Source organism: Melanotaenia boesemani, chromosome 6 (assembly GCF_017639745.1).
Source record: "Melanotaenia boesemani isolate fMelBoe1 chromosome 6, fMelBoe1.pri, whole genome shotgun sequence".
Classification (NCBI taxonomy): domain Eukaryota; kingdom Metazoa; phylum Chordata; class Actinopteri; order Atheriniformes; family Melanotaeniidae; genus Melanotaenia; species Melanotaenia boesemani.
Window position 1 is genome coordinate 27,403,865 of NC_055687.1, and position 24,063 is coordinate 27,427,927.

At 41.4% G+C, this 24,063-nt stretch overlaps 2 protein-coding genes and 1 long non-coding RNA gene across 3 annotated transcripts; 2 read left to right on the plus strand and 1 right to left on the minus strand.

Annotated features, from left to right (window-relative positions):
* Positions 1 to 10,821, plus strand: LOC121641921 (protein SOGA3). The gene is made up of 12 exons (XM_041988307.1): positions 1 to 601; positions 1,609 to 2,455; positions 2,677 to 2,901; positions 2,992 to 3,150; positions 3,885 to 3,956; positions 4,277 to 4,596; positions 4,889 to 5,048; positions 5,756 to 5,822; positions 5,994 to 6,540; positions 6,648 to 6,777; positions 6,894 to 7,211; positions 10,738 to 10,821. Exons 2-11 carry the CDS (start codon positions 1,694 to 1,696, stop codon positions 7,002 to 7,004), a joined length of 2,553 nt encoding a protein of 850 aa, XP_041844241.1. The 5' UTR covers positions 1 to 601; positions 1,609 to 1,693; the 3' UTR covers positions 7,005 to 7,211; positions 10,738 to 10,821.
* Positions 6,425 to 9,393, minus strand: LOC121641922. Its single transcript, XR_006010817.1, has 3 exons — positions 9,099 to 9,393; positions 6,635 to 6,775; positions 6,425 to 6,514 (listed from the first exon to the last, which is right to left on the minus strand). It is a non-coding gene; the product is annotated as an uncharacterized LOC121641922 (long non-coding RNA).
* soga3a (SOGA family member 3a) lies at positions 10,489 to 23,342 on the plus strand. Its single transcript, XM_041988306.1, has 6 exons — positions 10,489 to 10,905; positions 14,761 to 15,045; positions 16,814 to 17,371; positions 17,642 to 17,721; positions 17,963 to 19,787; positions 20,767 to 23,342. The coding sequence occupies exons 1-6, from the start codon at positions 10,732 to 10,734 to the stop codon at positions 20,995 to 20,997; spliced, it is 3,153 nt and encodes a 1,050-aa protein (XP_041844240.1). The 5' UTR covers positions 10,489 to 10,731; the 3' UTR covers positions 20,998 to 23,342.
* Positions 23,343 to 24,063: the final 721 nt, after the last annotated feature.

Genomic DNA, 24,063 nt, shown 5'->3' on the forward strand with positions numbered 1-24,063 from the left:
AACAGACAAGCAGGAAATAAACAGTGAGGTGATGCTTGGAATTTTCAAAGGTGAATCAGTGATGTTAACCATAAAAGCAGTAGTAATGCTTTGCCCATGAGCTGGTAACCTTAAATCCATGATTTGTACTGAGTTGTACTGGTTCTTGTTACAAGCTATTAATTTATGTCGACAGAGGTCTCAGTCTAAGTCGTACATTGACAAAGTTTGATATTACATTGCCATATACATGAGGAAAACCACACCAAAATAAGGTTGAGTTAAGTTAAACAATCACAAACACAGTCATCTCAAATCCACATCCAAGGTCAGTTCAAACGATTGAATGCAAGGTGAGTTTGGACAGCGAGTTGCTTTGTCCAATCACAGCTCAGGTAGGGACAGACAACGAGACAGAAGCGACGACTGAGCATCTTCTTCCAATGAGAGCGGCCTGCTGCGTTCAGCTTCATCTCCGAACCGCCCCGGTCCTCCCAGCGATGATGTAATGTCATGAATATTGAAACAGGTTGCCTGGTGGTCGGGAGGCGCTCGAGTCAGCATCTCTTCTGCTTCCCCATCACCACTATCTTCAAGCATCCGAAAAACATCCAGAAAAAGGGTAAGAAATTGATTTGTCGAATCATTATTTCCACGAGGAAATGCTTTTTCTTGGAGTTCACAGTCGTGTTTGACGTAAATGTAATAGCAGAAACCTGTATGAAGGGCAAATTACTGTCTTTGATTCACAAAATGTTCTGTTGCTGCTGTCAGGCCACCAAGCTGGGTTGATTTACTGTTGCTGCCTACAGTTGTTTATGGGGAAGACTTTGGGCAGTAGATAGGTCTAGAGTTGCGCTTTTCTCTTGTTTGGAATAATTTAATAGAACAATTGTCGAATTAATCAGCGCTGGATGAAAGACTGTGTGAAAGAGAAAGACAATTGGTCGATTCTTGGCATTTTGAAAGCCAACGCAACAAAAGAAACAATGCTGTGCAAAGAGAGCAATTGCTTAAGAATACATTTCATTCGTGGCTTCTTGCAGTTTAGCTCATCCTCCATCCATTTGTGCAGGCTTACTGAGTCATCCAGCATGTGAGGCTGAGATTAGATGATGGCTGACAGGAAACGGCTTTATTCATATGGGTCTGAAGGCGGCTCATCTTTAAGGAGGCTTTATGTTGAGTCGGTCTTTCAGATCAGATCAGGGGCTTCACAGCACAGATTGTTATTTAAACACGCAGCTCTGTTTAATTGGCTGGCTGCTGCCTCAGGTCAATGATATTATATCTCTCTCCCCCCTGCTCACCCTCTGGGTGCATGTGACGTAAATGTGGAGTGTCTAATTATCTAAGTTGCAGCTGATCTCACACACAGGCCATATTATCAAACACAGGCTGAATGGTCGACTGTGTAATCAATGGTGATCACGTTGCCACCTGCTGGCAGTTTTCCACTGATATAAGTCTAACCTAATTAGCCTCACTTGGGTCTTAAATGCAAGGTGCCTCCTGAATGCAGGACTGCCTTTTCCCAATTCATCTTTAGGCACATAAGAGTCTAAGAAAGGAACTGATCGAACTGTAGAATAAGCAACCAATTATAGCACAGATTCTGTCATCTTTTAGGTATGAGAAGTTCATAATCCTGCAACCTCATGGATATTGGCGAAGGGAATGGAGGTGTCTGAGAATGAGCTGAGCCTCTGACAGCATGATGAACCCCTCGTCATCTGCCGACTTGTCTCGGCAGCCAGACAATAGCAGCCGGAAGCAGCAGCGTTCGTCGTCTCCGGCCGGCCTCAAAGAAGCTGGACCTAAAACTGCGCAAAAGGGCAGTAACTCGACTAAGCCTGCATCGAAGCAAGGAGGGGGAGGAGGAAGTGGAGGAGGGAGAGGTAGCCGAGGTCATTCTCCTGTTTCCACGGGAAGGGAGCGGCAGGCCGGAGGCGTTCCTGCCATCAGAGGCGCGGCTGCTGTCCAGGCTGCTGGTGCTGAAAGCCCGACGCTGAGCAGGCCCGCGGTGGACAGGGGCTCCGTACAATCAGCGGATGACTCCTCGCGCCTTGTCACAGACTCTTCCTCGCCTTCTAGAGCAGACCCAAACCGCGTTGTCTCCGACCAACCCTGCGCATCCAAATCTCCCAAACTGAGGAGCAAAAATTCGCGAGGAGGAGAGACCGCATCGACAACCACCACCACCACCACCAGCAGCAGCAAGAAAAGCTCCAAAAGCACAGTTGGATGCGGACCTGGTTTCTGGAAGGAGGGATGCTTACAGTCCGAACTAATACAGTTTCACCTGAATAAGAGCTTGGGGAAGAAAGGGACAAAGATGCAGACAAAGTCAACGTCTCCCCCGGCATCGGAGCCTGAGCTGTCCCCCGAGCCCTACAGTCCACAGTTGGCTCCGCAGCCAGATCAGAGAATGCAAGACGAAATTGAAAGACTGGAGGACGAAAACGAGGACCTCAAGGTAAACTAAAAATTATCACATAAAGACTGATGATTTAGATTACACCACAATAGACTTGTTTTCTGCGTGCACAACAGCCGCACCTGTTGTATTTGCACGCAGGCTGCGTGGCAATCATTGTTAATGCTACCAACAAAGCTTTATATATATATATGGATCCTTTTATTAGTAGACAGTTATTAGTAGACAAATTATTGAATAATTAATTTTTTTCTTGCTAGAATGAAATCGAGGAGATGCGGGCAGAGATGGATGAAATGCGGGACACTTTCTATGAAGAAGACGCCTGCCAGCTGCAGGACATGCGCAGAGAGCTAGAAAGAGCCAACAAAAACTGTCGGATCCTCCAGTACCGGCTAAAGAAGGCCGAGAGAAAGAGACTTAGGTTCACAGAAAGTGGTCAAGTGGATGGAGAGTTACTTAGAAGCCTGGAGCAAGACCTAAAGGTGAGTCTAGACTCATCTTTCTGTATAGACTGATGATAGAACATTATAACAGAGACGCTCCTTCTTTGTTTATTTTGCCTTCCCCCTCAGGTGGCGAAGGATGTATCAGTGCGCTTACACCATGAGCTGGAGAATGTGGAGGAAAAGAGGACAAAGACAGATGAGGAGAATGAGAAGCTCAGGCAGCAGCTGATTGAGGTGGAGGTCACCAAACAGGCCCTACAAAATGAGCTTGAAAAAGCAAAAGAGGTAAGGGCTTGAAGGTGATGTGCTAATATTTTTTCACTTTTTTGTCAGTCATGCATTGCTATTTTAAGGTTGAGCCAAACTAAAACTGGAGGTGAGGCTAGGGAGAAGTTGAACGTGTGTAGGTGGAATTCAAGACAATTTGGAGCTGATTACAGATAAAATGTTGCGTAATTCAGTAGCCAGATTCAGCTAATCAAATGTTTTAGCTTAACTGATCATCAGCATATGTTTCCTGTTTTGACACATTTGGGTAAGTGTTAACACAACTGAGGAAGAACCAACAGAAACAATCAGAGAAACAACTTTCTGCAATTATACAAGAATTTGGATTAATTCAAACAGCAAGTATCAAGTATTTTGAATGTGGAAGCACTTAAAAGAACTCATCTTCTAGCTTGTACTAAATTATTTAAGAGTCAAATTTGCAGCTATCTGCCTGACAACTAAAGCTTAGCCCAAACTGGGTCATGCAACAGGACAATGATCCTAAACTTACCAGGATGACTTCAATCAGAGGTTGTATTTACCAAATTTTAGTGCCTGGTAAAGACCAGATTTTTCATTTGATCTTGATATGTAAGGCCTTGAAACAGAGGAGTTTTTATAGGTTAATTCAGGCAGTGCTGTTTTTCCATGCATGAGCCCTCAGCGCTCCATTACACTGGGTGATATCAATGCCTTCAATAAGAAAACAGTAAGCTAATGATGATGATGTAACTACTATTTCTGTGCAGCTCTCACTGAAAAGAAGAGGAAATAAGGATGGTCAGAGAGCAGAGAGAAAGATCCCACAGACCCCTATCGAGGTGAGTGGTCACATTATTAGACTGCAGAGAATAAATCTCATTGGATGTTTAAAAGTGAGGCACTCTCTTAATACAATTTCTAAATCCAACTAAAACATACTGAATTAAAATTATGTGCTGAGCCAGTGAAATAGTCAGAGAAACTTAGAGTTTTTAAGTAGGCTATTGATATAGAGAATCTGCATTGCATTTTTAAACTACTAATTATTTACAAATGTCTTACAGGGATTACATAATGTGCTTTTCAATTCAAAACTAGTCTTAATTTAGTTTGTAGAAGACTGAAACCACTGGGTAAATAAACAACTCCATCTTTACAGGAAGAAAATGAGGATCTGAAGTGCCAGCTAGCCTTTATCAAAGAAGAAGCCACTTTGATGAGGAAAAAAATGGCAAAGATTGACAAAGAGAAGGATCGACTCGAGCAGGAGCTGCAGAAGTACCGATCCTTTTATGGAGACGTGGACAGCCCTCTGCCTAAAGGTGAGGCTGGAGGACCTCCCACCACACGTGAATCTGAGCTAAAACTTCGTTTACGCCTGGTGGAGGAGGAGGCCAACATCTTGGGGAGGAAGATTGTGGAGCTGGAGGTGGAGAACAGAGGTCTGAAGGCTGAGCTGGATGACATGAGGGAGGACAGGTAATTTATATGCACTAATTCTCATATAGAATAGCTGTATAGAAAAATAGTCACAAGCAAAATTATTCAACCTCAATAGTAGGTAAAGTTAAGTCTTAGCCTTTAGTGATGTCTTCGGTATCTATATTTAAAAGAAAAGCATTAAATTTCAGCTTTAAGAAAAATTAGATCCGTTGTTTTTCATGTGGTAATTCAAAGATATCTTCATATTTTAAGAGCTTAGATTTTTATTTATAAGGCGTGCAAACCAAATAATACATTTAACCATCCTTTTTCTGTTCTGTTTTCCTAGTTTGGCAGCAGCAGGAGTGGATGGTTCTAGCAGTGGAGGCCAGCAGAGCAGGGAGCAGGGCGAGGCCCTGTCTGAGCTGAGGCAGCAGCTTCAGCTGGTGGAAGATGAAGCTGAACTTCTCCGCAGGAACTTAGCAGACATAGAAGAGGAGAATAAAAAGGTAAATGGCATCCATCATTAAATTCTATGAAGCTGTATTGCAGATTGTTGCACAAGGTCTCCTGCATCATTCTGTGCTGCCCAGTCTTACAAGAGACAGTGTAATAGGTTTGTTTATAACATGGTAACAGCACGATACAAGTGGAGAAATTGATAGTAAGGTTTTTCCTCACATTTTTAATTTGTATGGAGATACATTCAAGTAATGGGAAATGAATCTGTAACCACGAAGGTCTTGATCTTAAAACCTAATCATGCATCTGTTATGTCTAACAATTAAAGTTTAGAAGGACAACATTCATTGGGACTCAAACAGGATTTTCTGGCATGACATTATCATCATCACCAGCATTTTTAATATGCAATATTAATATATTACATATAATATTACATTTGTGAAATTTTGATATATTGCAAAATAAGCATGTTGTAATTAGCAAAGAAAGTGCAATCAAGTAAGATTTTTATAGCCTTGAAAATGCAGTTATGTACTATTTGTGAGCCTTTGTGACAGTTTTTATATATTGTGTAATGCTGTCATGTTTTGTTATTGAATGCAGATGTAGACATGTAGGACCTCTGGAGCTCAGAAGTTTTGTCTTATCTGTTGCACTTATTGTTATTTTGAGTCATTGTTTAAAAGCTTATGATATCTGAACTAAAAATTCTTACATAAGAGACTGTAGTAACATCAAGTTTTACTTTTAGGTGACAAATGAGCTCAATAAACTTAAATACAAGGCTGGATCCCATGAAGCTGGATCAAGACATGGAGGTAATTTTTTTCATTGCCTATAAGTTAGACAGAATGCACTGCAGGGGAAAATCTTATGATCTAATTTATTATAATAAATGGGTATCAGTTGGAAAAATGTGCTTTATAAAACCCATAGGAGCTGTGCATTGAAGTCTAATCTGACTTTTCGTTGTTTCTTTCTCCCCCCAGGAGGAGCTGATCCTGCTAAAGTGGAGGCCCTCCAGGAGGAGCTGAAAGCAGCACGTCTTCAGATCAATGAACTGAGCGGCAAAGTTCTGCAGCTCCAGTACGAGAACCGAGTGCTGCTCTCCAACATGCAGCGCTACGACCTGGCCTCACACCTGGGCATCCGCGGCAGCCCTCGGGACAGTGATGCAGAGAGCGATGGAGGGCGTGAAGACGACACGCCCTCAGCCTCAGCTTCCTCTCCTCGTCTGCTTCCACCCCACCGCAAGCGTGAAGGCCCTATTGGGGGGGAGAGTGACTCAGATGAGGTGAGGAACATCCGCTGCCTCACCCCAACACGCTCGCTTTACTCACCCGTAGACAGTCGTTTTTTATCCAGAAGCCTGAAGGACCGGCAATCAATGATAGACATCCGCATCGAGGCGGAGAGGCTGGGCCGGACCATCGACAGGCTCATCGCTGACACCAGCACTATCATCGCAGAGGCCCGGGTGTATGTCACCAATGGGGAGCTTTTTGCTAGGCTGGATGAGGATGAAGAAGGTGGCAGGTGATAGAGTATAACATATCATCAGTACACTGTGACTGTCTTGTGAGAATACGACTCAGTGTGAATGTTTTTAATAACCCAGTCCTGAATTCACCTCTGTTCCACAGGATTAGAGAGCATGAGCTGCTGTATCGTATCAACGCCCAAATGAAAGCCTTCAGAAAGGAGCTGCAGAGCTTCATAGACCGTCTGGATGTTCCCAAGCAAGAAGATAAACAGGATGAAGAACCATTGTCTGTAAGCAAGACCAAACACACAAATGACTCATTATTGTGTAGTCTAATACTAATAACAATCTCATCCTGACTGCTTGTCATTCTGCTCTTCTTCCCCCTCATTTGTTACCCATCCAGATGTTTCAGCCAATTATTTTGCTGATTCTCATTCTTGTTCTGTTTTCCTCACTCTCGTATGCCACCATTTTTAAATTGGTATTTCTTTTCACCCTCTTTTTTGTTCTGTAAAGCACACGCTCAGTCTCACATTATGTCCATTTTTTATTCTTTGTTTACTTATTCACTTTAATTCTGTTATGTTGAACTCATCGCATAAGGTCACTCAAGGTACAGGGCAATTTCATTTTCCAAGTATGACTCAAGCTACTCATCTACTCGGATGCTTTCAACATTTATTGGATACTACACAAGCCGGGAGCAAGATCAGAGTGCTAGGTGAGTTTGTCATTCAATTCTCTGAGAGTGAGTGATGAGCCTTTTTTGTTTTGAAAATGCTGCTTTCAGAGCTCTATATATCCCATAGTACACCCACACAGGTGTTGCCATTTGCTAATTGGACTCCTTCTGAAAACTACGTAGGCTTGTCTGAACCCTGTTTGATTGACATATCTCGTTTCTGCTAATTAGAGTGGGGAAACAGTCAGTCTTAAAGCTCTATACTCTTATATTCTAAAGATAAGACATACTAGGGTAAACAGTTTCCACTACAATAGCAGAAATGTTGCAAAGAGGAGAAAGTGCTTTGCAAACGGCAAAGAGCTGAAAACCCCAGAGTTTTCTGATTTTATCCATCTTGTTTTCAGTTTATCCACCAATTGGGCATTTCTAGGTTTTCTTGACCCATTTGGGTTTAATATGAGGCATGCACTGCAAACACTGATGTTAGTCTTATGACAGTATGTTAAGGCAGGATACACGAGACAACACATTCTCACACACATACACACCAGTCAAGTACAGTTCCACTTGCATACTGTGTGACAATGAAAAAGACAAAAGGCTCATGACTCCTACAAGTTCCTCTTAGGCCTCTGTGCTGAGTCACTGAGTCATGACAAAATGTCAACATGATCTGTAACAAATCCTCCAGGCGGTCACTGGAAATATGATAGGGGCAGAGAAAGATTGTGAAACAACTGTCTGAAAGAAAAAAAGAAAAAAGAAGAAACCCACAAACCATGAAGATACAATTTGTGGGTGTTGTATGTGTCCAACTGTATTTCTTTGGAGTATAATTTTAATCATGTTGTCTCATTTTGGTAATTGGTACAACTAGAGTAATTTTTCATCATTTCCTTGTTGTTTTGGTTCCATTTTGTGTCTTAATTTGATCATTATATATTTATATATATATCTTTGTAAACATTTGGTGACTAAGTTTAGTTTGTTTTTGCATTACTGCTTTCTTTTGGTCACATGATGTGTTGGTTTTCAGTTTCTATGTCTCTATTTTGCGACTGTGTGGGCATGATGCCTAGGTTATCTTGTTTATAAATTTAATTGGTCATGTGCATTCCTTTGTGGTTGTTTGTGTGTCACTGTTGTGTGGCCCATTTTGAACATTTGGAATATTTCAGGGATAAAACCAGAGGCCTCCTGACTACCTGGGGCTCTAGTTAAGTAATCCGTCCATGCATAGGGGGTCTAGCATTTTTAACCCCGTTTAAATTTTGGTTGTGTAACGTTCAGAATTGTGTAAAAATGCCCAAGGGCGGGGTCTGCAAGACCAGGATAAAAAATGTGCAGATGGTGGATCTGTTTAACAAGAGGACCTGACCACCGGGATGGGGGTGGAACCGGTCCACTTCTTTCATCCCACCGGTGGGATATTTCACGTCATACTCTGTATTAGGGCCAGCTGTGGAAGGAAGAGGAGGAGAGACTGAGTGGGAGGGAGGAAGGGGAATTTTATTCCAGTTAATGAAAGCATTATTTCAGCTGTAGGCTGCCCGCTCTGCAGTTGCTCCTAACTCTGTTATTGCATTCCAGTCCAGAGATCATTTTAGCTACTTTGTTGGCTGACATATGGGCCCTCGTGGCTGCTTTTGAATGAGGACATTCACTGCAATACAGTCAGGACCATAGAAGAGACGGTAAGGGTTCGGTCATATGGCACGTGCATGGAAGCTTTGTGCTTTTAGGGAGAATTAGATAAAAATGGAACATTATACTATTATGTTGGAAGCTATTTTGCGTTACTATTGTTTAGCTAATTACTAGGTCTGCTTAAAATTAGGAAAGGTTTCTGTTTCCACAGTTACTGACCCTCCCTGGGTCGCTACTTTTGTGATTTATATGCAGTCAAGATTAATTAAATCCCACCCTTCTTCGCCTTCCTCGTGATTGTCACCCTCCTCTCATGATGACTTAGCAGAGGATAGCAGTTAATTTTCTAGATATAACAGGTAGGCAACCTTACTTGTTTACAATCAATGTAAGACACCCTTGTGACTTATTTTGCAAAAAAATGCACATGTAACTGTATTTTCCATCCAAGTCGTAATGAGTACTTTCTTCTCTCTAAAATGAGTAACGGTTAGCGGCAGACTATCAAAGTTACCGCGCGAACTGATTTGTTGCTATGGGTACAGCGTAAGGTGGCGACGTAATTAGAGTAGTCCGGTGTTGATTAACGGATCTCTCTCCACAGCACTCCTCAAGGCGCCGTTCAGCTAAACGGGGCTTTAGGAAAATAAAGTCCTGGTTACAAGGGTGTAAAAATACTTCGCAGGTCTTACATCAGTGCTCTCCGTGATATTTTTGGGAACTTCTCCCTTTTGCCTCAGTGTTTACTGGGCGACCGTCATTGGCAGCTCGGGGCTGTCGCCTGCAGCACAGAGCAGGAGACGGAGCGTCCCGAGAGCTCGGTACAAACGTGTAAAAGGAAAAAAACGCAAGTAGACGGCAACGAGGACGTATTTAAAGGTTAAAGAGTATGCACTTTGGGGACTGTGGTAGCAGAATGACGACTTGACCTTGTTTCTGTGAAGATATGGAGAAGAACGGAGGGTCCAGTCCCGTCGTGTGTTTTGGCACAGCAGTGACTCTGGGTGCTGCTGTGTGGCCGACGGGAGATTCGGCCGGGTTTGGATAATTGTTGGTTCAATTGTGCCTCAGGTTACCATATGAAAAAACTTTTAATTGATGGAAAACTTCATCAGACTCTATGGAAATCATTTCAACAAAACAGAGATGGCTAAGTATAAAACAGTTCCTTGAACCTTCTTTTAACTTTTTTTTTTTTTTTTGTCTAACAAGTGTTTAATTTGAATTCACGTGAGAGATGTGGAGTGCATTTATGAACGGCTCGGGGCTGCACGGTGGGGGCGGTGCTGGCGGGGGATACGTGCCGTCTCAGGGATGGGAGTATGTGCCGCGCTCGAGGATGGAGAGGACAGACAGAGGCAGGGGCAAAAACCGCAGCCCGCTGAGGAGAATCTCCTCTCCACCTACCCTCTTCAGTCAGTTCCAGGAGCCCCAGTTCGGTGCTTCACCGAGCGGAGGAGAAGGTGGAGCAGGAACCCAGGTCCTTGAGATTCTCAAGGGACAAATGTGGCCGGGTTCTGAGCCTCAGCAGCCGCAGCCACAAGTACAGCACACTCGGCTTAAAAAGAAATTTGAAGATTTGAAAAAGCGGCACGTTCAAGACAAAGAGGAATGGATGCGCGAGAAGGAGTCATTGTTGAGAGAAGTGGCAAACATACAAGTAATTACACTTGTTTACAGGGAAAGGGTATTATAGCTTATGGGACTACATCAGAGGCACTAATATGTTTTTTGTGTGTCTATGTTGCACCTGTTGGCAATAATTTGCTGTATCTGTCCTTATCTTGAAGAGTTTTCTTATAATGCATGAAGTTCTTTTCAAAGTGCGATCAAAATATAGTCCCTGAATTGTTAGTAATAAGTTACTTTATTGGGCATATTTGACAAGATTGCTGCTGACTGTGTCTCTATGCAGGGAGGGGAGAACAGGAGGATTCTGCTGGATCTGAAGACGGTTTTGGAGGAAGTGCAGGTGGAGGTGAGGAAAGAGGAGGAGAAGAGGACTGAGCTTCAGCTGCAGTATACCAGGGATAGATGTGCTTGGGAGCTGGAGAAAGCTGAGCTCAAATGCAGGATTGCACAGGTAAGTGGGAGATGATGATTATCAAAAACAAAACAAATAATCTTGTTCAGAAGCCATTTGTAAATACTTTACTTCAGGTTCTTCTTTATTTAAGTAAGTGGTGGTGGTTTATATTTTCTCATGTGTGTGCATGTCTGGAATTTAGTGCTGCACAAATAGGATTTTCCGCCCCTAAGTCAGGGTGATAAGTCACCATGGCATCCATCCAGCTCAAGCCTTAGCTTAGACAAAAGGTTTGCATTGAGGAGACAAGCATAGTTATCCCCTCTCAGTCAGACACTCACACCAAACTTGGCTTTTAACAGCTCGCTTTAAGCAGATGAAATATTAGCCTGTCTTGCCACTGGACAGCTACTGTCAAGTGTGGTTGAATTGGGCAGAAAATATTTAGGGTTAAGTTAGCATACCAGTGCCTAGCTGTGTCAGGCTGTGCACAGATCATGCACAGCTATTCTTTAAAGCAATGTGGCTTTAGGGATTTAACATTTTTTTCTGATTATATCATAAATTGGACATATTTGACTTCAACAAAGTAGAAGTCTAAACCTGATGAGACTTGTTCAATCTCTGGTGACATTTAGATTTTACTGTTTGTTGACTGTCTCTGGCTGTTTCTGTGCTTGTTAAATTTCCCATTTTCTTTGTGTGTTGACATCAGTGTCTTTATCTCCCCCTTTTGAGACCCATATGATTCCTATCACAGACTCAAAACCTTTCACATAGAGCTCTCCTTTGAAACTAATGATGATCTGACTGAAGCGATGAAGCTTAAAAATTCCATAACATTACCAAGGTGGTGGTCGACACAGTAACATTATAGTTTGTGTGTTTTTTATGTTTAAATGCTTAGAATATGCAGTAAAGTTGAAAGGAACATGTACACAGATATGGATACATAGTTGTCAACACTGATTACACAAACAAAGCAGGTGGAAATGTGACTTGGAGTAAAACCACACTGAGTGGTGTTAGCAGCATTCAAGGGGTTGTTTTGTCTAGTTGCCACATCCTGCCACACTCAATACTTCTAGGCTTGTGTTTGCTGTGTGCTAATCTACATCTGCTCATATGTTTCATATTTAGCAAGTATCCAAAATCACAACTAAGTTATAAATTGACAGATTTATATTTGTAACCAAACTTGTATTACACACTATAGAGTACAGTTCCTCTACAACCATGTGTTAGAAGTAATTTGACTTTTGGTCTCTTTCCACCCAAGTAATAAACTTAAGTCACCCATTTTCAATAGAATCCAATATATATATATATAATTGACTGAATTTTGCCTTATTTAATCAAACTAATGAGCAAAAAAACTGGCCAGATTTGCTTGCCTGAAGCTCTAAATAAATTGACAGTAAGGTGAGAAAATTGATGAAGTCTATGGAGGAAAACATCTAAATTTCAAAGTGAAATTTAAACAAATTCAGCATGCAAGAAACTGTTTTTTTTCCACATGTTGGTTTTACTGCACCAATAGAGGCATGAGCCCATTTTTTCCTGTTCAAGTTAAGCAAATACTGCAGGCTTTCAACATCTGTAGGCTTAGTTTGAATTTGTACTGATCACACTGATTCTTTTCTGAATATTGATGTGTAAAATGTCTGTAAAATTGTAAATATACTGGAAAATATGCTCTTCAATGCAAAGAGCTGAGTCATGCAGTTTAAAGTCCATACAGTTTTACTTAATAACTGTACTCTCTTTAGCCGAAGCTGCTAACTTTGGTTATTTGTTACAGCACTTTGAAGAGTATTGAAGATGTTGTTAATTTAGGAAAGGAACCAAATGTGTTCACTATGGTGGAATTCTGTCATTTTTAGTGAATGTATGTATGTGTCCTATCACTGCATCATCTTGAATTATGTAAGCTGGTCAAGTACGGCATATAATTGCAATACTTGAGATTAGAGGCTAATATCAAGTGAGTCAGTTGAGCATATCCTTGGCTTCAGTCCCTAAGAAGTCGTTTCATTCTTGAGATTTTTATCACACACCGTCTCCCACAGCAGGCCTGAAGCCTGGATATTACTACCGTATGCTGTCTCTTCATCCTTTTGAGGCATTTCCACCACCAAATACCAAGACAGCATCCGAAGTTCCAGGCCGAGGCTCAGTCCCAGCATTTCCAGACATATTTCTCAGCATGATCCTGATTTATGAAAGCTGCTGGCAGCTAGGAGACATCTCACTCTGTCTTAGCAGCCAACTCCCCTCCTCCCTTTACCTCGGCTTCCCAGCCCCCCCTCGGAATGTGACATTGTACAAGGCTGTGTGTCCGCTATTTATAGTGGGTCACCCTGGTGACACAGTTACCTTTATATACCCTGTGCCATACAGTGACACTCATGAGTAACTGGAAGTTGCTTTTTAAGACTGAATTTAAGGTTCACATATATTAAAGCAGGAGTGTGTTTCCTTGAGCTGGATGCAGTCCCAGTAATCTGTCCCTGTTGACAAGTTCAGTAATTTTCTTTAAGGAGATAATTTGCCCTACCTGTCTTAATCAGTGAAAACAGTGCTTGGCTTTTTAATATGACTGCAAACATTTTGTTTTTGCATGAGCACTATTTGTTTACATTTGGATATTTAAATAGATTGTGGACAGCGCCCATCATCTTCCATCTGTAATTGTGGAGAAGTTTGAGAAGAGCCACAGGCAGACAGAATGCACTGACTTGTTTTTCTACACCCATAATTTCTTGACCCCAGGCCACATGCAGAAATAGCACCATGACCGAGGCTTGTAAGAAGGCTTTGGTTGATGTCTGTGGCAGAACACTGAAATAACACATCCTGGCATGCTCAATTGCACAAACTACATACACACATAGACAAACACGGGAACACATGCACATACGGAGGCGTTGTCTTGGGATTCTTCCAGCACTAAGATTTACTTTTTTCCTGTTTTCCACCAGCAGTAAAAATGCAAATTCACCACAGAATGTACAGATCCATGGACTAAAACACACCCTTCTCCTGAGAGAAAAGAGAATATCATTTATGCCTTTTTAATATGGGTTTTCAAATGTTTTTTCATCTTACATTTGGAGGTTTCCATTGTTTAAGTCTTTGTTGTCATTGAACTGTTTTTTAGACTTCATAATTATTGAACACTTTACTCATTGCATAAGGTTTTTGTTTTGTACAAAAGACTGGGAAAATCCCAGTGGAACTCCCCACATTATTTTACTCAAAAAGGACATTGAAATCAAATGAGGAGCTTTGTGATATCCTAATTAAAAATAGCATTTCCAATTTAATCCAATAACACAGTATGCTGGCAATGGATGGACACAATGGTGGTCATTATTTCTGCTAAGAGAACGTCTTTGTATGGCTCTCTGTTTTTCTTAAAAGCAGGATCACTAGAGTATTGCTGAAAAGAAAAATTAAGCCACCATCTGCAGACATATTTTTCTGTGCTTGAATTTGCCATTTCCTGCTATGTATCCTGTGTTAGGGAAACACTGTACAAAAGAAACTTGAACCCTGAACCCATGAAGCAGCTGTGTGATTTCTGACAGGAAATTTACACTGTTCAATGTGTCTCCCTCTTCCCTCCTATGAACCCACTCACACTCATTCCCATGCTTGATTACTCCCCCATTTCCTCTATATTCTCATCCTGCCGCTCCTTCATTCACTTAATTCCTCTTTCAATCTTTTCACCCACTCCTGTCTCATGCGTCTTTTCCTCTGGCCCTCTTCCTATTCCTTATACTACAATCTATCTTTTATCACCACTCCGTTCTCTACTGTCTCTACCACTGTTTCTGCTCCATCTGCTTGCTCCCTTTTGTTCCCTCCTTCATTCCCACTGCACTTCTTGTCCTCTGGTTCTCTCAGCTGGAAGCTAGAGAAGCTACAGGGTTGGCGAGTGGAGGGATCCAGTCAGCAGCATCACGGAGTCCTCGAGAGTTGCACGGCGAGACCTCGGTGCTTCGCAGGGAGAGGGAGGAGCAGCGGAAGATCCTGGCGGACACACACTCAACTGCTATGGACCTGCATTGTCGCCTGGAGCACAGTGAGAAGGACTGGCTGAGGGAGAAGGCTGAGCTGCTCGAAAGGTTCGACATGGAGAGAAAAGAGTGGGAGAGTCAGCTGAAGGATATGCAGAGAAAAATAGAAGAGGTAAGATACACTGAAAGTGTATAAACCTGGATACATATATTAGCACAGTTCACTAATGTTGACTTGTGATAAAAGTAAGACTAAAGTATTGATGAAAAACTATGTTTGCAAATTGTCCATCTCTGAGAATGGTTGACCTAAAATTCTACATGTTATACAAATTCTTTTGCACTAAGCTCCTCTGTACTGTGTAACACATCCATCATACACATCCTGTCCACCATCATCGCTGTCAAAACAGCATCCCTGATTGAGTGTGACTGCAGAGTTTAAAGACAGGAGGGAGTCAGAGGATGAGACTGGAGTTCTGCCAGCTCTCTGATCTCTGTGTGCTGAGACAAAGGAAGTGATTGAGATGGTCTGTGACCTGGAGCAGTGTAGATAGGGAAGCTTTCATGCAACAGAAAGTCATTTTCAGTTGAGACTAATATATCCTTAAGTTGAATCCATCCAAGATTTCTTATAGACATGTTTTTGTTGTTTTTGTGGCCTCTATTGTTTGTGAAAGGAAAATGAAAAAAAAAATGTTGAAATTTAGACTAGTTTAGATATGTTCTTGACCATATCAGTTAAATGGTAGATTTTCTTTGTATTCAGTACACACTTTTACTGATTTATGTGATAGAATGTAACCAATGGCAGCAGCTTGTCTGTTTAGTCAGTGGTTGGGTGTCGACAAAGTGATCACCAGGGGAAAACCTTCTCAGAATAGTTCTGATGAGCAAGAGGAAGTGTGTTTTAGGGTAAAGTGTCCTAAGAGCAGGGATCTCCACACACTTTGGTTTCCAGGTAAATTTAAAAAATTTCTAATTTAATGATTCAAAATCTTGATTAATCTACAATGAATAAGAAAGAAAGATCAGTCAAGCCCTACAGTAAATAATTTGGTTTTAATTGACAGTAAGATTTGTGAGATCAGTGTAATTTTTCACATTAAATTATTACCATATTCATCAGCAAGAATTCAGAAGATATGAGTATTTAAATGAAATGTCAAAAATGTAGCTATAATGAGAAAGCTCAGGTTTATAAGCCAGCTGGGGTCAAAAAGAGGAATTACATTAAAATGGCAAGCTAGTATTGCAGGATAAGGCAGAACTGATTGGGAAGTAAGTAAAGAAGAACAAATTAAGTGGCCGAAGAGAGAATGACAAAGACAAAGAAAGAGACGGTTAAGCCTGGATGGTTATAATCTGACATGCCCACAACAGCAAATTAGTTTTATCTTTTCTTCTTCTGTAATGAGGGAATCCATGATGATGTCGTTGGAGAGAGACCAAAACACTGGAACAAATTCCTACGACCATGTGGATCTCATTTGTCCTCTGAGGCCAGAAAATCAGGAATAATGTACACTGAAAGGCAGCGGTCCCATGTAGACATCACTTGATGGGAAGGAGGCCCAGCCAGCATGAAATGTTACTATTTTGAGGTTTCCATGGTTGGAGGCCAGAGGTTATCCAGTTTATATTTCAAAGAATTCCTTGAATATTTCCCTTTTTTGTTGTTGTTTTTAAATGCAAGTGCTTTAAAAATATCTTTGGTTTGAGCTGTCTTGCCTGACCTCTCATTATACAACATTCATTTTTGATTATGTGTACGTAATCGATCCAAAATACCACTATATAATCTTGCCGTGCCATTTATGTAGTATTATCCTCTTAATAGTCTTGATTGTTATTAATATTTTTATAATTTATATTAATTGAAGACATAGTTTAAATTATGGCAATGTTACTTTTTCTGTATTTTTTCTTCTCATACCCAGCTCTACTGTGAGGTGAAAGTGAAGCAAGGGGGAGCCGGACAGGATGGTGGGAAGCAGGAGGACGATATTGCTCGCAGGCTCAGCATGCGATCCACCAGTACAGGCTCCAGTCTGCTCAGTGATAACTCCCGGTCCGAGCTGCTGAGTAGCAGCACTCAATCCGAACCAACCAGAAACCTGTCTTCACCTCACTTTGGTCACAACAGAAACATCAACAATGATGGTGCTTTTGGTAGTGGAGATAATCACCAATCTACCTTCTTCCAAGCTGACGGCCTTTTAGCATTTAATGTTGGTGGCCAGCTTAGTCAGAGTGACCACTTCCAACCTGAGCTACAGGATGAGCTGAGATCCAGACGCACTTGGCAGCAAGACTCTGATAATAAGGAAGCTGTGGATACATCAGAGCTGGATGCTATTTATCAGGGAGCTTCTGAATATCCAGTACAACAAGAATATACTTCTAAAGGTGCCCATGTTAGTCTACATGAAAGCTCAGTTTGGGGAGGACTGAGTTTTGGGAGCGAGAAGAAAAAAAACAACACAGCTCTCAATGCTGTGAGTGTTTTTTGCTTTTAACTCTAGTTATAAAATCCAGTTTAATTGTTATCTCTTCCCTTATGACTGCTTTGATTAACTTGAAACTTTGATGAGCAGTGTGTCTGTACATCTGTTGTATACCTCGTTTGGTTGCTTTCAGTGGACTATCTTTTTTTTATATAGGCTATATATATATCTGTCTCACTACCAGTGTAGAGCTTAGGATTTTATTTAAGCAATACACAGCATCACAGCTAAGCTCATTGTCTTTCTTTCTCTCTTTTTCAGGCTCTGAAGGAAATAGCCCGGGTCAGTGAGGAGCTTTGTAGCTACCAAGATGAGATCAGAAAGAAGAGTGGAGACAAAAGGTAAATTCCCATTGACACCTCCTTGGAATTATGATAAATGGTGTGTGCTGAGGATTAGCATGTGTATATACCATCAATGCCATGTTTGTTTCAATGCTGCCCTGTAAGTAAACGATGACTCATCTTTTAACAATTTTTCTTTGTCCACAAATTAATTAATTTATAGGAAATGTAGTATAAACACTGTAGATGAATGAAAATTAAGGTGATTCATTTTAATTTATTTATTTACTCCTTTCAGGAATCATTCTGAATCACTCTGCCTATCTGATGGAAATGAGAAAAGCTGCCTGCAGGCTGATGAAGCTCCCTGTGACCTCAGTCAGATCTATGATGACCTCCGGGCTTTGGAGAGGGAACACTGGATCACCCTGTCACCAGATAACACCTGGCAGGCCAACAAATGGCTGAGTGAATCCCGGACAACAGACACTGCTGATCCAGATAGCTACAGAGCCACACAGACAAGCCCCGGAGTACATTCTGAAACAGATACAGCAGCCCCACCCATCCCTCCCCGCACCTCCTCCTGGAATCTGAGCACTTCTAATCCAGACACAGAACTACACATCCCAGAATCCCCCATGGCTACGATGAGGAAGTGCCATAGCCCCTGTGTTCTCGTGGACAGAAAATGTAACAGCCCATCCATTGTCAGGAAGTTTGAGGCTATGCTACAGGAGAATGAGGGGAAAGTTTTCAAAGATGGTGTAATAACATCTTGCCCTGTACCTTCTAATTCCAACTGCAATATAGGCTGTTGCCACAACCGCTGGTCCTGCGATGCAAGTAAGTTCACTCATAATAAGTTGTCTGCATATGGGACTGTGCAGAAAAGCTTCTCTGAAGTCAACATATTGAGTGCCGGGAAAGACTTGAGTCTAGATTACAGCTCTGGTGTTGGGAGGCTACAGACATCTCCCTCTGTCAGAGAGTTACCTGTAGATTTACTCTTGTCTTCTCTGTCAATACCACCTGCAAGCCCCAGCCTCCAAGGCTCCAAACGAAACATTGTATTAGAAAAAAAAACAGCTGAGTTCAACAGAACTATGTTTCAGGCAGAGATGGGCCGCGGAGCAGATGTACAAGACAGTTTTACTGGAACAGATAGCTGCTCTGTTGCTTGCCAGCCAGCCCTTACAACATCAGATGACTTTTTACCTCCCAGAGAGAATACATTTCAACCTATACGTACTGATTTCACTACAACCATCATGGATGCACATCCTAAAGTTTCATCATCTCTCTCTAGCTTGGATTCCATTATACAGAATCCTGAAGTGCAGCCAAGGCAAATCAGAAGTTCTCCTGAAGTCCAAGAGCTGAGAATAAAGTCAGAAACCCCTCCTGTCTTCTCACCTGAACAGCCACTGGCTGGACTCAGCGAGGTCTCTACAACCTGTCAGAGCCCTGCACACCATTGTGAGGTCATTTACAAAGATCGAACAGCAAGCAGCCCTTCCAGGAAATTGCAACACAGAGCAGCCACAGAGGTGCTGTTCTCTGAGCCTGTCGTTCCTGCAAATCCACAGTTAGGTCAGCCTTTGGAGGATAACATCTCAAAGAATCTTTATGGAGCGAAGCCTCAGACAGCAAGAACCAGTGTCTCCCAACCACAGTCATCTGCTCAGAGCAAACAAAGACAGGCGACAGAGCCAAGACACATACCTGCTTCTCCTTATCAGTATGAGTCCTCCAGACCTATGCCTCGAATGATGAACGATCACCCCTGGAAGCCCCTCACACTTGCTGCCTACCCACGGCCAGAAGGGTCCAGGTCCAACTATGGTGCAGTGGAAAGGATTCTGAAAAATTATGAGAATGCAGCTCGGGCACAGCAAAACGACAGCCAAGAGAAAGAGATGAATTCAATCTCCAACTTCAGCTGTAGACGAGATGAAAAAATCACTGAACAGGACATGCTGGGCATGGACCCCCTGCCTTTACCTCCTATTCTGAGACACATGCAGACATCGCACATTTCACAGACACACAGCAGCCACGTCACAGCGCAGGTCGCCAGCAACAGTGCCAAAGGTGTGAAGGAGCTACAGCTTATAGTGCAGGTGAGTAGACTAACAGAAGTATATATAGCTGCTCAGCAGGTGTAATATTCATTGCAGATGTTAACATTCAAAGGCTTTCTCTTGGAATTAAATATGTAAATTCACTTTTTGTTTTGATTAAAATACATAATTAGATCAAACTATATTTTCAAGGCTAGTCATGCCAGTGGACCCGGATGAACTTTCCGTTTCGTTCCAGTTCCGTTACATTTCGTTGCGTTCCAGTCCATTCTTAAACATTAAGCAATTGCCCTTGACTGAGGACAGCCCTGGTGGGAACATTGTTTATTTCTGGTATGTGCTAAGAGACAAAAGCAGGCCAAAGCCTCCATTATAATCTGGGCATCTGGGCCATTCCATTGCTTAAAGGCTCCTAAAGAACTGGCAGTGTGGTATAAAACTAGGCAGGACGTTTATTGCCCTTTCACCAACTTGTCTTTCATCTTTTAGTCCTTCCATTGGGCCACATGGTGGAAGCGTTTTTCAGCCCTTTGTGTAGTAATAACAGAAGTATCTGCAAGAATCCAGCTGACTAAATGCCTTTGGCACACCACAGAAATGAGGAAAGCTGAAGTAATTACAGCGCTTTAAAGTCATGCAAATGTTGAAGATATTGTGGGAGTAATTATGAAGATAATTTTATTCGGCCTCAGTAGAAGAATAAAAGAAAAAGGCTTGACATTAGTTGAACTTTCGCAGATAAAATGTTGTTTCTGAAGAGTTTGTTATTGGAAGAACTACCTTATGTATGTGGTATGATTTCAAATACCACAATCCGTGGGATTTAGTTGTGACTGTTTCACATGTGCCTGCTGATGCTTTTAGTGTTCCTGTTTGAAATGTGCCTGTTGTTTTCCTTAGGGCCAAGGAGACATCAGATGGAATTCGTGACATATTGTTAAGTATCTGAGTGTGTGAAACTGGCTGTAGACCGGGCAGTGTGATCATCCTAAATGTTAATTCACTTGTTTTTCTACAGGAGGATGAAGAATGCTCCGTCCCCTCTTCCTCCATCCAGAAGAACTTTTCGAGGCCTGCCCGTCCAGCCAACCGTCGCCTCCCCTCCCGATGGGCCAGCCGCTCCCCCACCTCCTCCTCCTCTGCCTCCTCTTCTCCCTCTACCACCCCTGTTGTGCCTCCATCCTTCCCCCACCATAAACACACTTCCTCCTTTACTTACGGATTTCACCTAGAGACGGTCATCATCTGACCTCCATGTCATCATATTTTTAAACCAACCCGAAGCCTTCAATAATAACTTCTTAACTTCACTTTTTCCCTGTTTTCTGTTGTATATACCAAATCCAGACAGCATCTCCACTATCACAGACTCAGAAGTGCTTTAGTTACGAGTTCACCAACTCATTATGAGAATGTATGAGGCATCCAGTGGAGCCTAACTGACCAAGAAAGGCAAGTAAATCTGGAGTTGCTTCAGCTGTTCAACAGTACACTCCTGTTAACCTGCCAGGCATCGTGCGCACACAGCAAATGTGAAAACATTGACTTTTCAAGGACTGGTAACAGTCAACACGTCAGTCATTCATGCCAACAAATAATGAATTAATACCTTATGCTCAGGTCAGGATTCTAGCTTTGACTAGTGTAGCCTTGCAGATATATCAACAGCAGACCCTTAACTTTTCTCTCCCTGTTCCACAGACTGCATTTACACCTTAAACCTGATGCTGGTTCATTTAAAGATGATCAACAAACTTTTAGCCAAGTCATGCATTGACATTGTCCTTTCTTTTCTGTATTGTGTGCAACATATTTTTGTATGCTGTTACAAATATGCAGCATCAAGCTGAACTCAGAGATAAAGACAGTGGAGCAAAGATCCCTCCTACAATTACAGTCTGTATGCTGAATAAAACTGTGCTGTTTTTCTGTTTTTTTGCCTTCAGTACTGTAATGCCTGAACTGTACCTTGTCTGTGACTAAAACATTGGTTAAACTTGTTTGGCTGTACATTTTTCCACGACTAAGCAAAAATGATAGAAACCTTGTTTCTTTTTCTTTCCTTTGTTTCATTTTTGTTTACAACTTTGTACCAAAGGCTGGCTTCGTATGCATTTTCCTCATTTGAAAATTAAACAAATTGTTTATGATGGCGATTTGTGTCCATCCACATCTGAAGTTTCCTAAGAATATGTATGTATGTAAACCTCTTTCATTCATAAGAGTTTGCTTCTTTTACATACCACCTAATGATGCTTATAAAAGGGATAAGACAACTTTTTTTTAATTTTTACTTTTTCTGAATGCTCACATATCAGGACATTACTAAGTTGAAAAGTTGTTTTTTGGGGGAGTGAATCATAACAGTGATGCCTTTGCTGTTCATTTTATGTAATAAACATAATGACTTAATGATTTCTCTATTGTCTTCACATCACACATGGAATAATAGCTGGAGGACTCACGCCATGTGATTTTGTCATGCTCTGTTTGTCTAGTAGTTTCACTGTGATCTGTTCCTCTGAAACACGAGCAGAGGAACTGTGTGCTCCTGTGATGGTGTGCTTGTGTGTCTATGGGCCTTTGTATGTTTTTAACAGCATGTGTGAATTCTTTGTAAATGTTTTATACAATCTGTTACTAAATCTGATTTATATCAGATAGTATTAAAAGCTTTTTTTTTTTACGTGCCTATAAACATAAACATTCAGAATTTTACTCCCCAGTCTGATAAATAGATTGCTTTTGCACCTTCATATGCACACACAGGTTTAAGATAAAGTGACACACTGTTGGGCACATCCACGTAACCACACACGCATCCTGAGAGAAACAGACACCCAACGCCTCCCTCTGAAATCTGGCACCCTACTCTGAGTGAAATAACAGGTGCAACAGTGTTGTGGTGCCAGAAATCCTACCCCACTGCTGATATATATATAAATATTTTCATTTTCTTCTGATGCCCAGCTTGGTGCAGCGGTGTCTGTCTCATCCTGTTTTCCCGTGTCAAGGTTGGGAAAGAGTGTAGATTCCTGGTCCTGGCCTGTGCTTGTGTCTGGAGGTCTCCAGAAGCTGAAAGCATTATAATCAGTGTTGGCTGTTTTGAATTCAGAGCTGTTAAAAAATTACAGCACTGGAAAGATTTTATGCAACAGCTTGTGTTTTATTAAACAAGCAAAATGCAACCGCAGTTTCTTAAAATTATTGTCACCATAGGTAGAATTTGAAGCTGCTGCAGACAGTACATTGATTACTAATAGCTTTTGGAAAATAATTATACATGATGTCCATAAAGTCTCCTTTCAAATTAACTAATGTATTACAGAAGCAAATGACTAGAGACATCTGTGGAAACATGCAAAATGAGGAGTACATATTGATTTTTTCCCTTCTTTTTGGTCTCATTTAATACACCTTTATATCTGTCTTACTCAGATTTTCATGCTCTTCCACGCTTCCCTTTATCCAGCACTGTCTCTGTCTCCATAAATTTCTTGGGCCATTGATGAATGTAAAGATGAATGTTTTCCTTACTCAATCTTGTAATTTTGCTGAGTCTAATTTTGTTTCAATAAACAATGACACATTGTGCTTTTCATGAGGAGTAGCCATTTCTTAGGGTTTTATTTAACAGAACCTCTTTCATCAACAGGGTACCTAAAATACTGAAATGTGATTAAAAGCTTTGATAACCACTGAGTGCATAGAAAAACTCTGATTAACATATCTCATCAATTGCCTGTGTAATTGTATGTTTTTATTGTAAAGAGACTTTATTGACACCCTGTGTAATTATACCCGTCTTTTTCTGTGGTGTCACTAAACTGACAGTGAAAAAGATAATAGTGAAGAAATGCTGTTTTATTCAGAACCGCCTCTGTTCAGAGCGCTAATTCATATTTCATTATTTACGTATTAAAAACCACGTATTCCTGTGTGATACGGCCATGCAAAGTTTTCATCTTTCTTTAAATGATTAAATATTCATTCAGAGTACTGAGGACATATCACTTAGATTACACAGAAATTAAACTTTCTGGGTATTCATAGCTTTATTTGTTTTGCAGTGGAAATAATTACTGCAGTAGGCATGGTAAAGCCTCATTTGGCCTGTACAGAAATTCTTGGCTCACATGCCTCATATACACTATGGGGCATGGAACATTAGACCTATCTTTGTAAAGCTACCTCCCTCTTAGCCAATAGATATAAGGATTATATTATTTTGGGCTTTTTGTAAATACTGCTAGAAGTTTCCACAGCTGAAGTGTGGTTTCAAATGTGCAACACCCACAACAGTAAATTGTTTTAT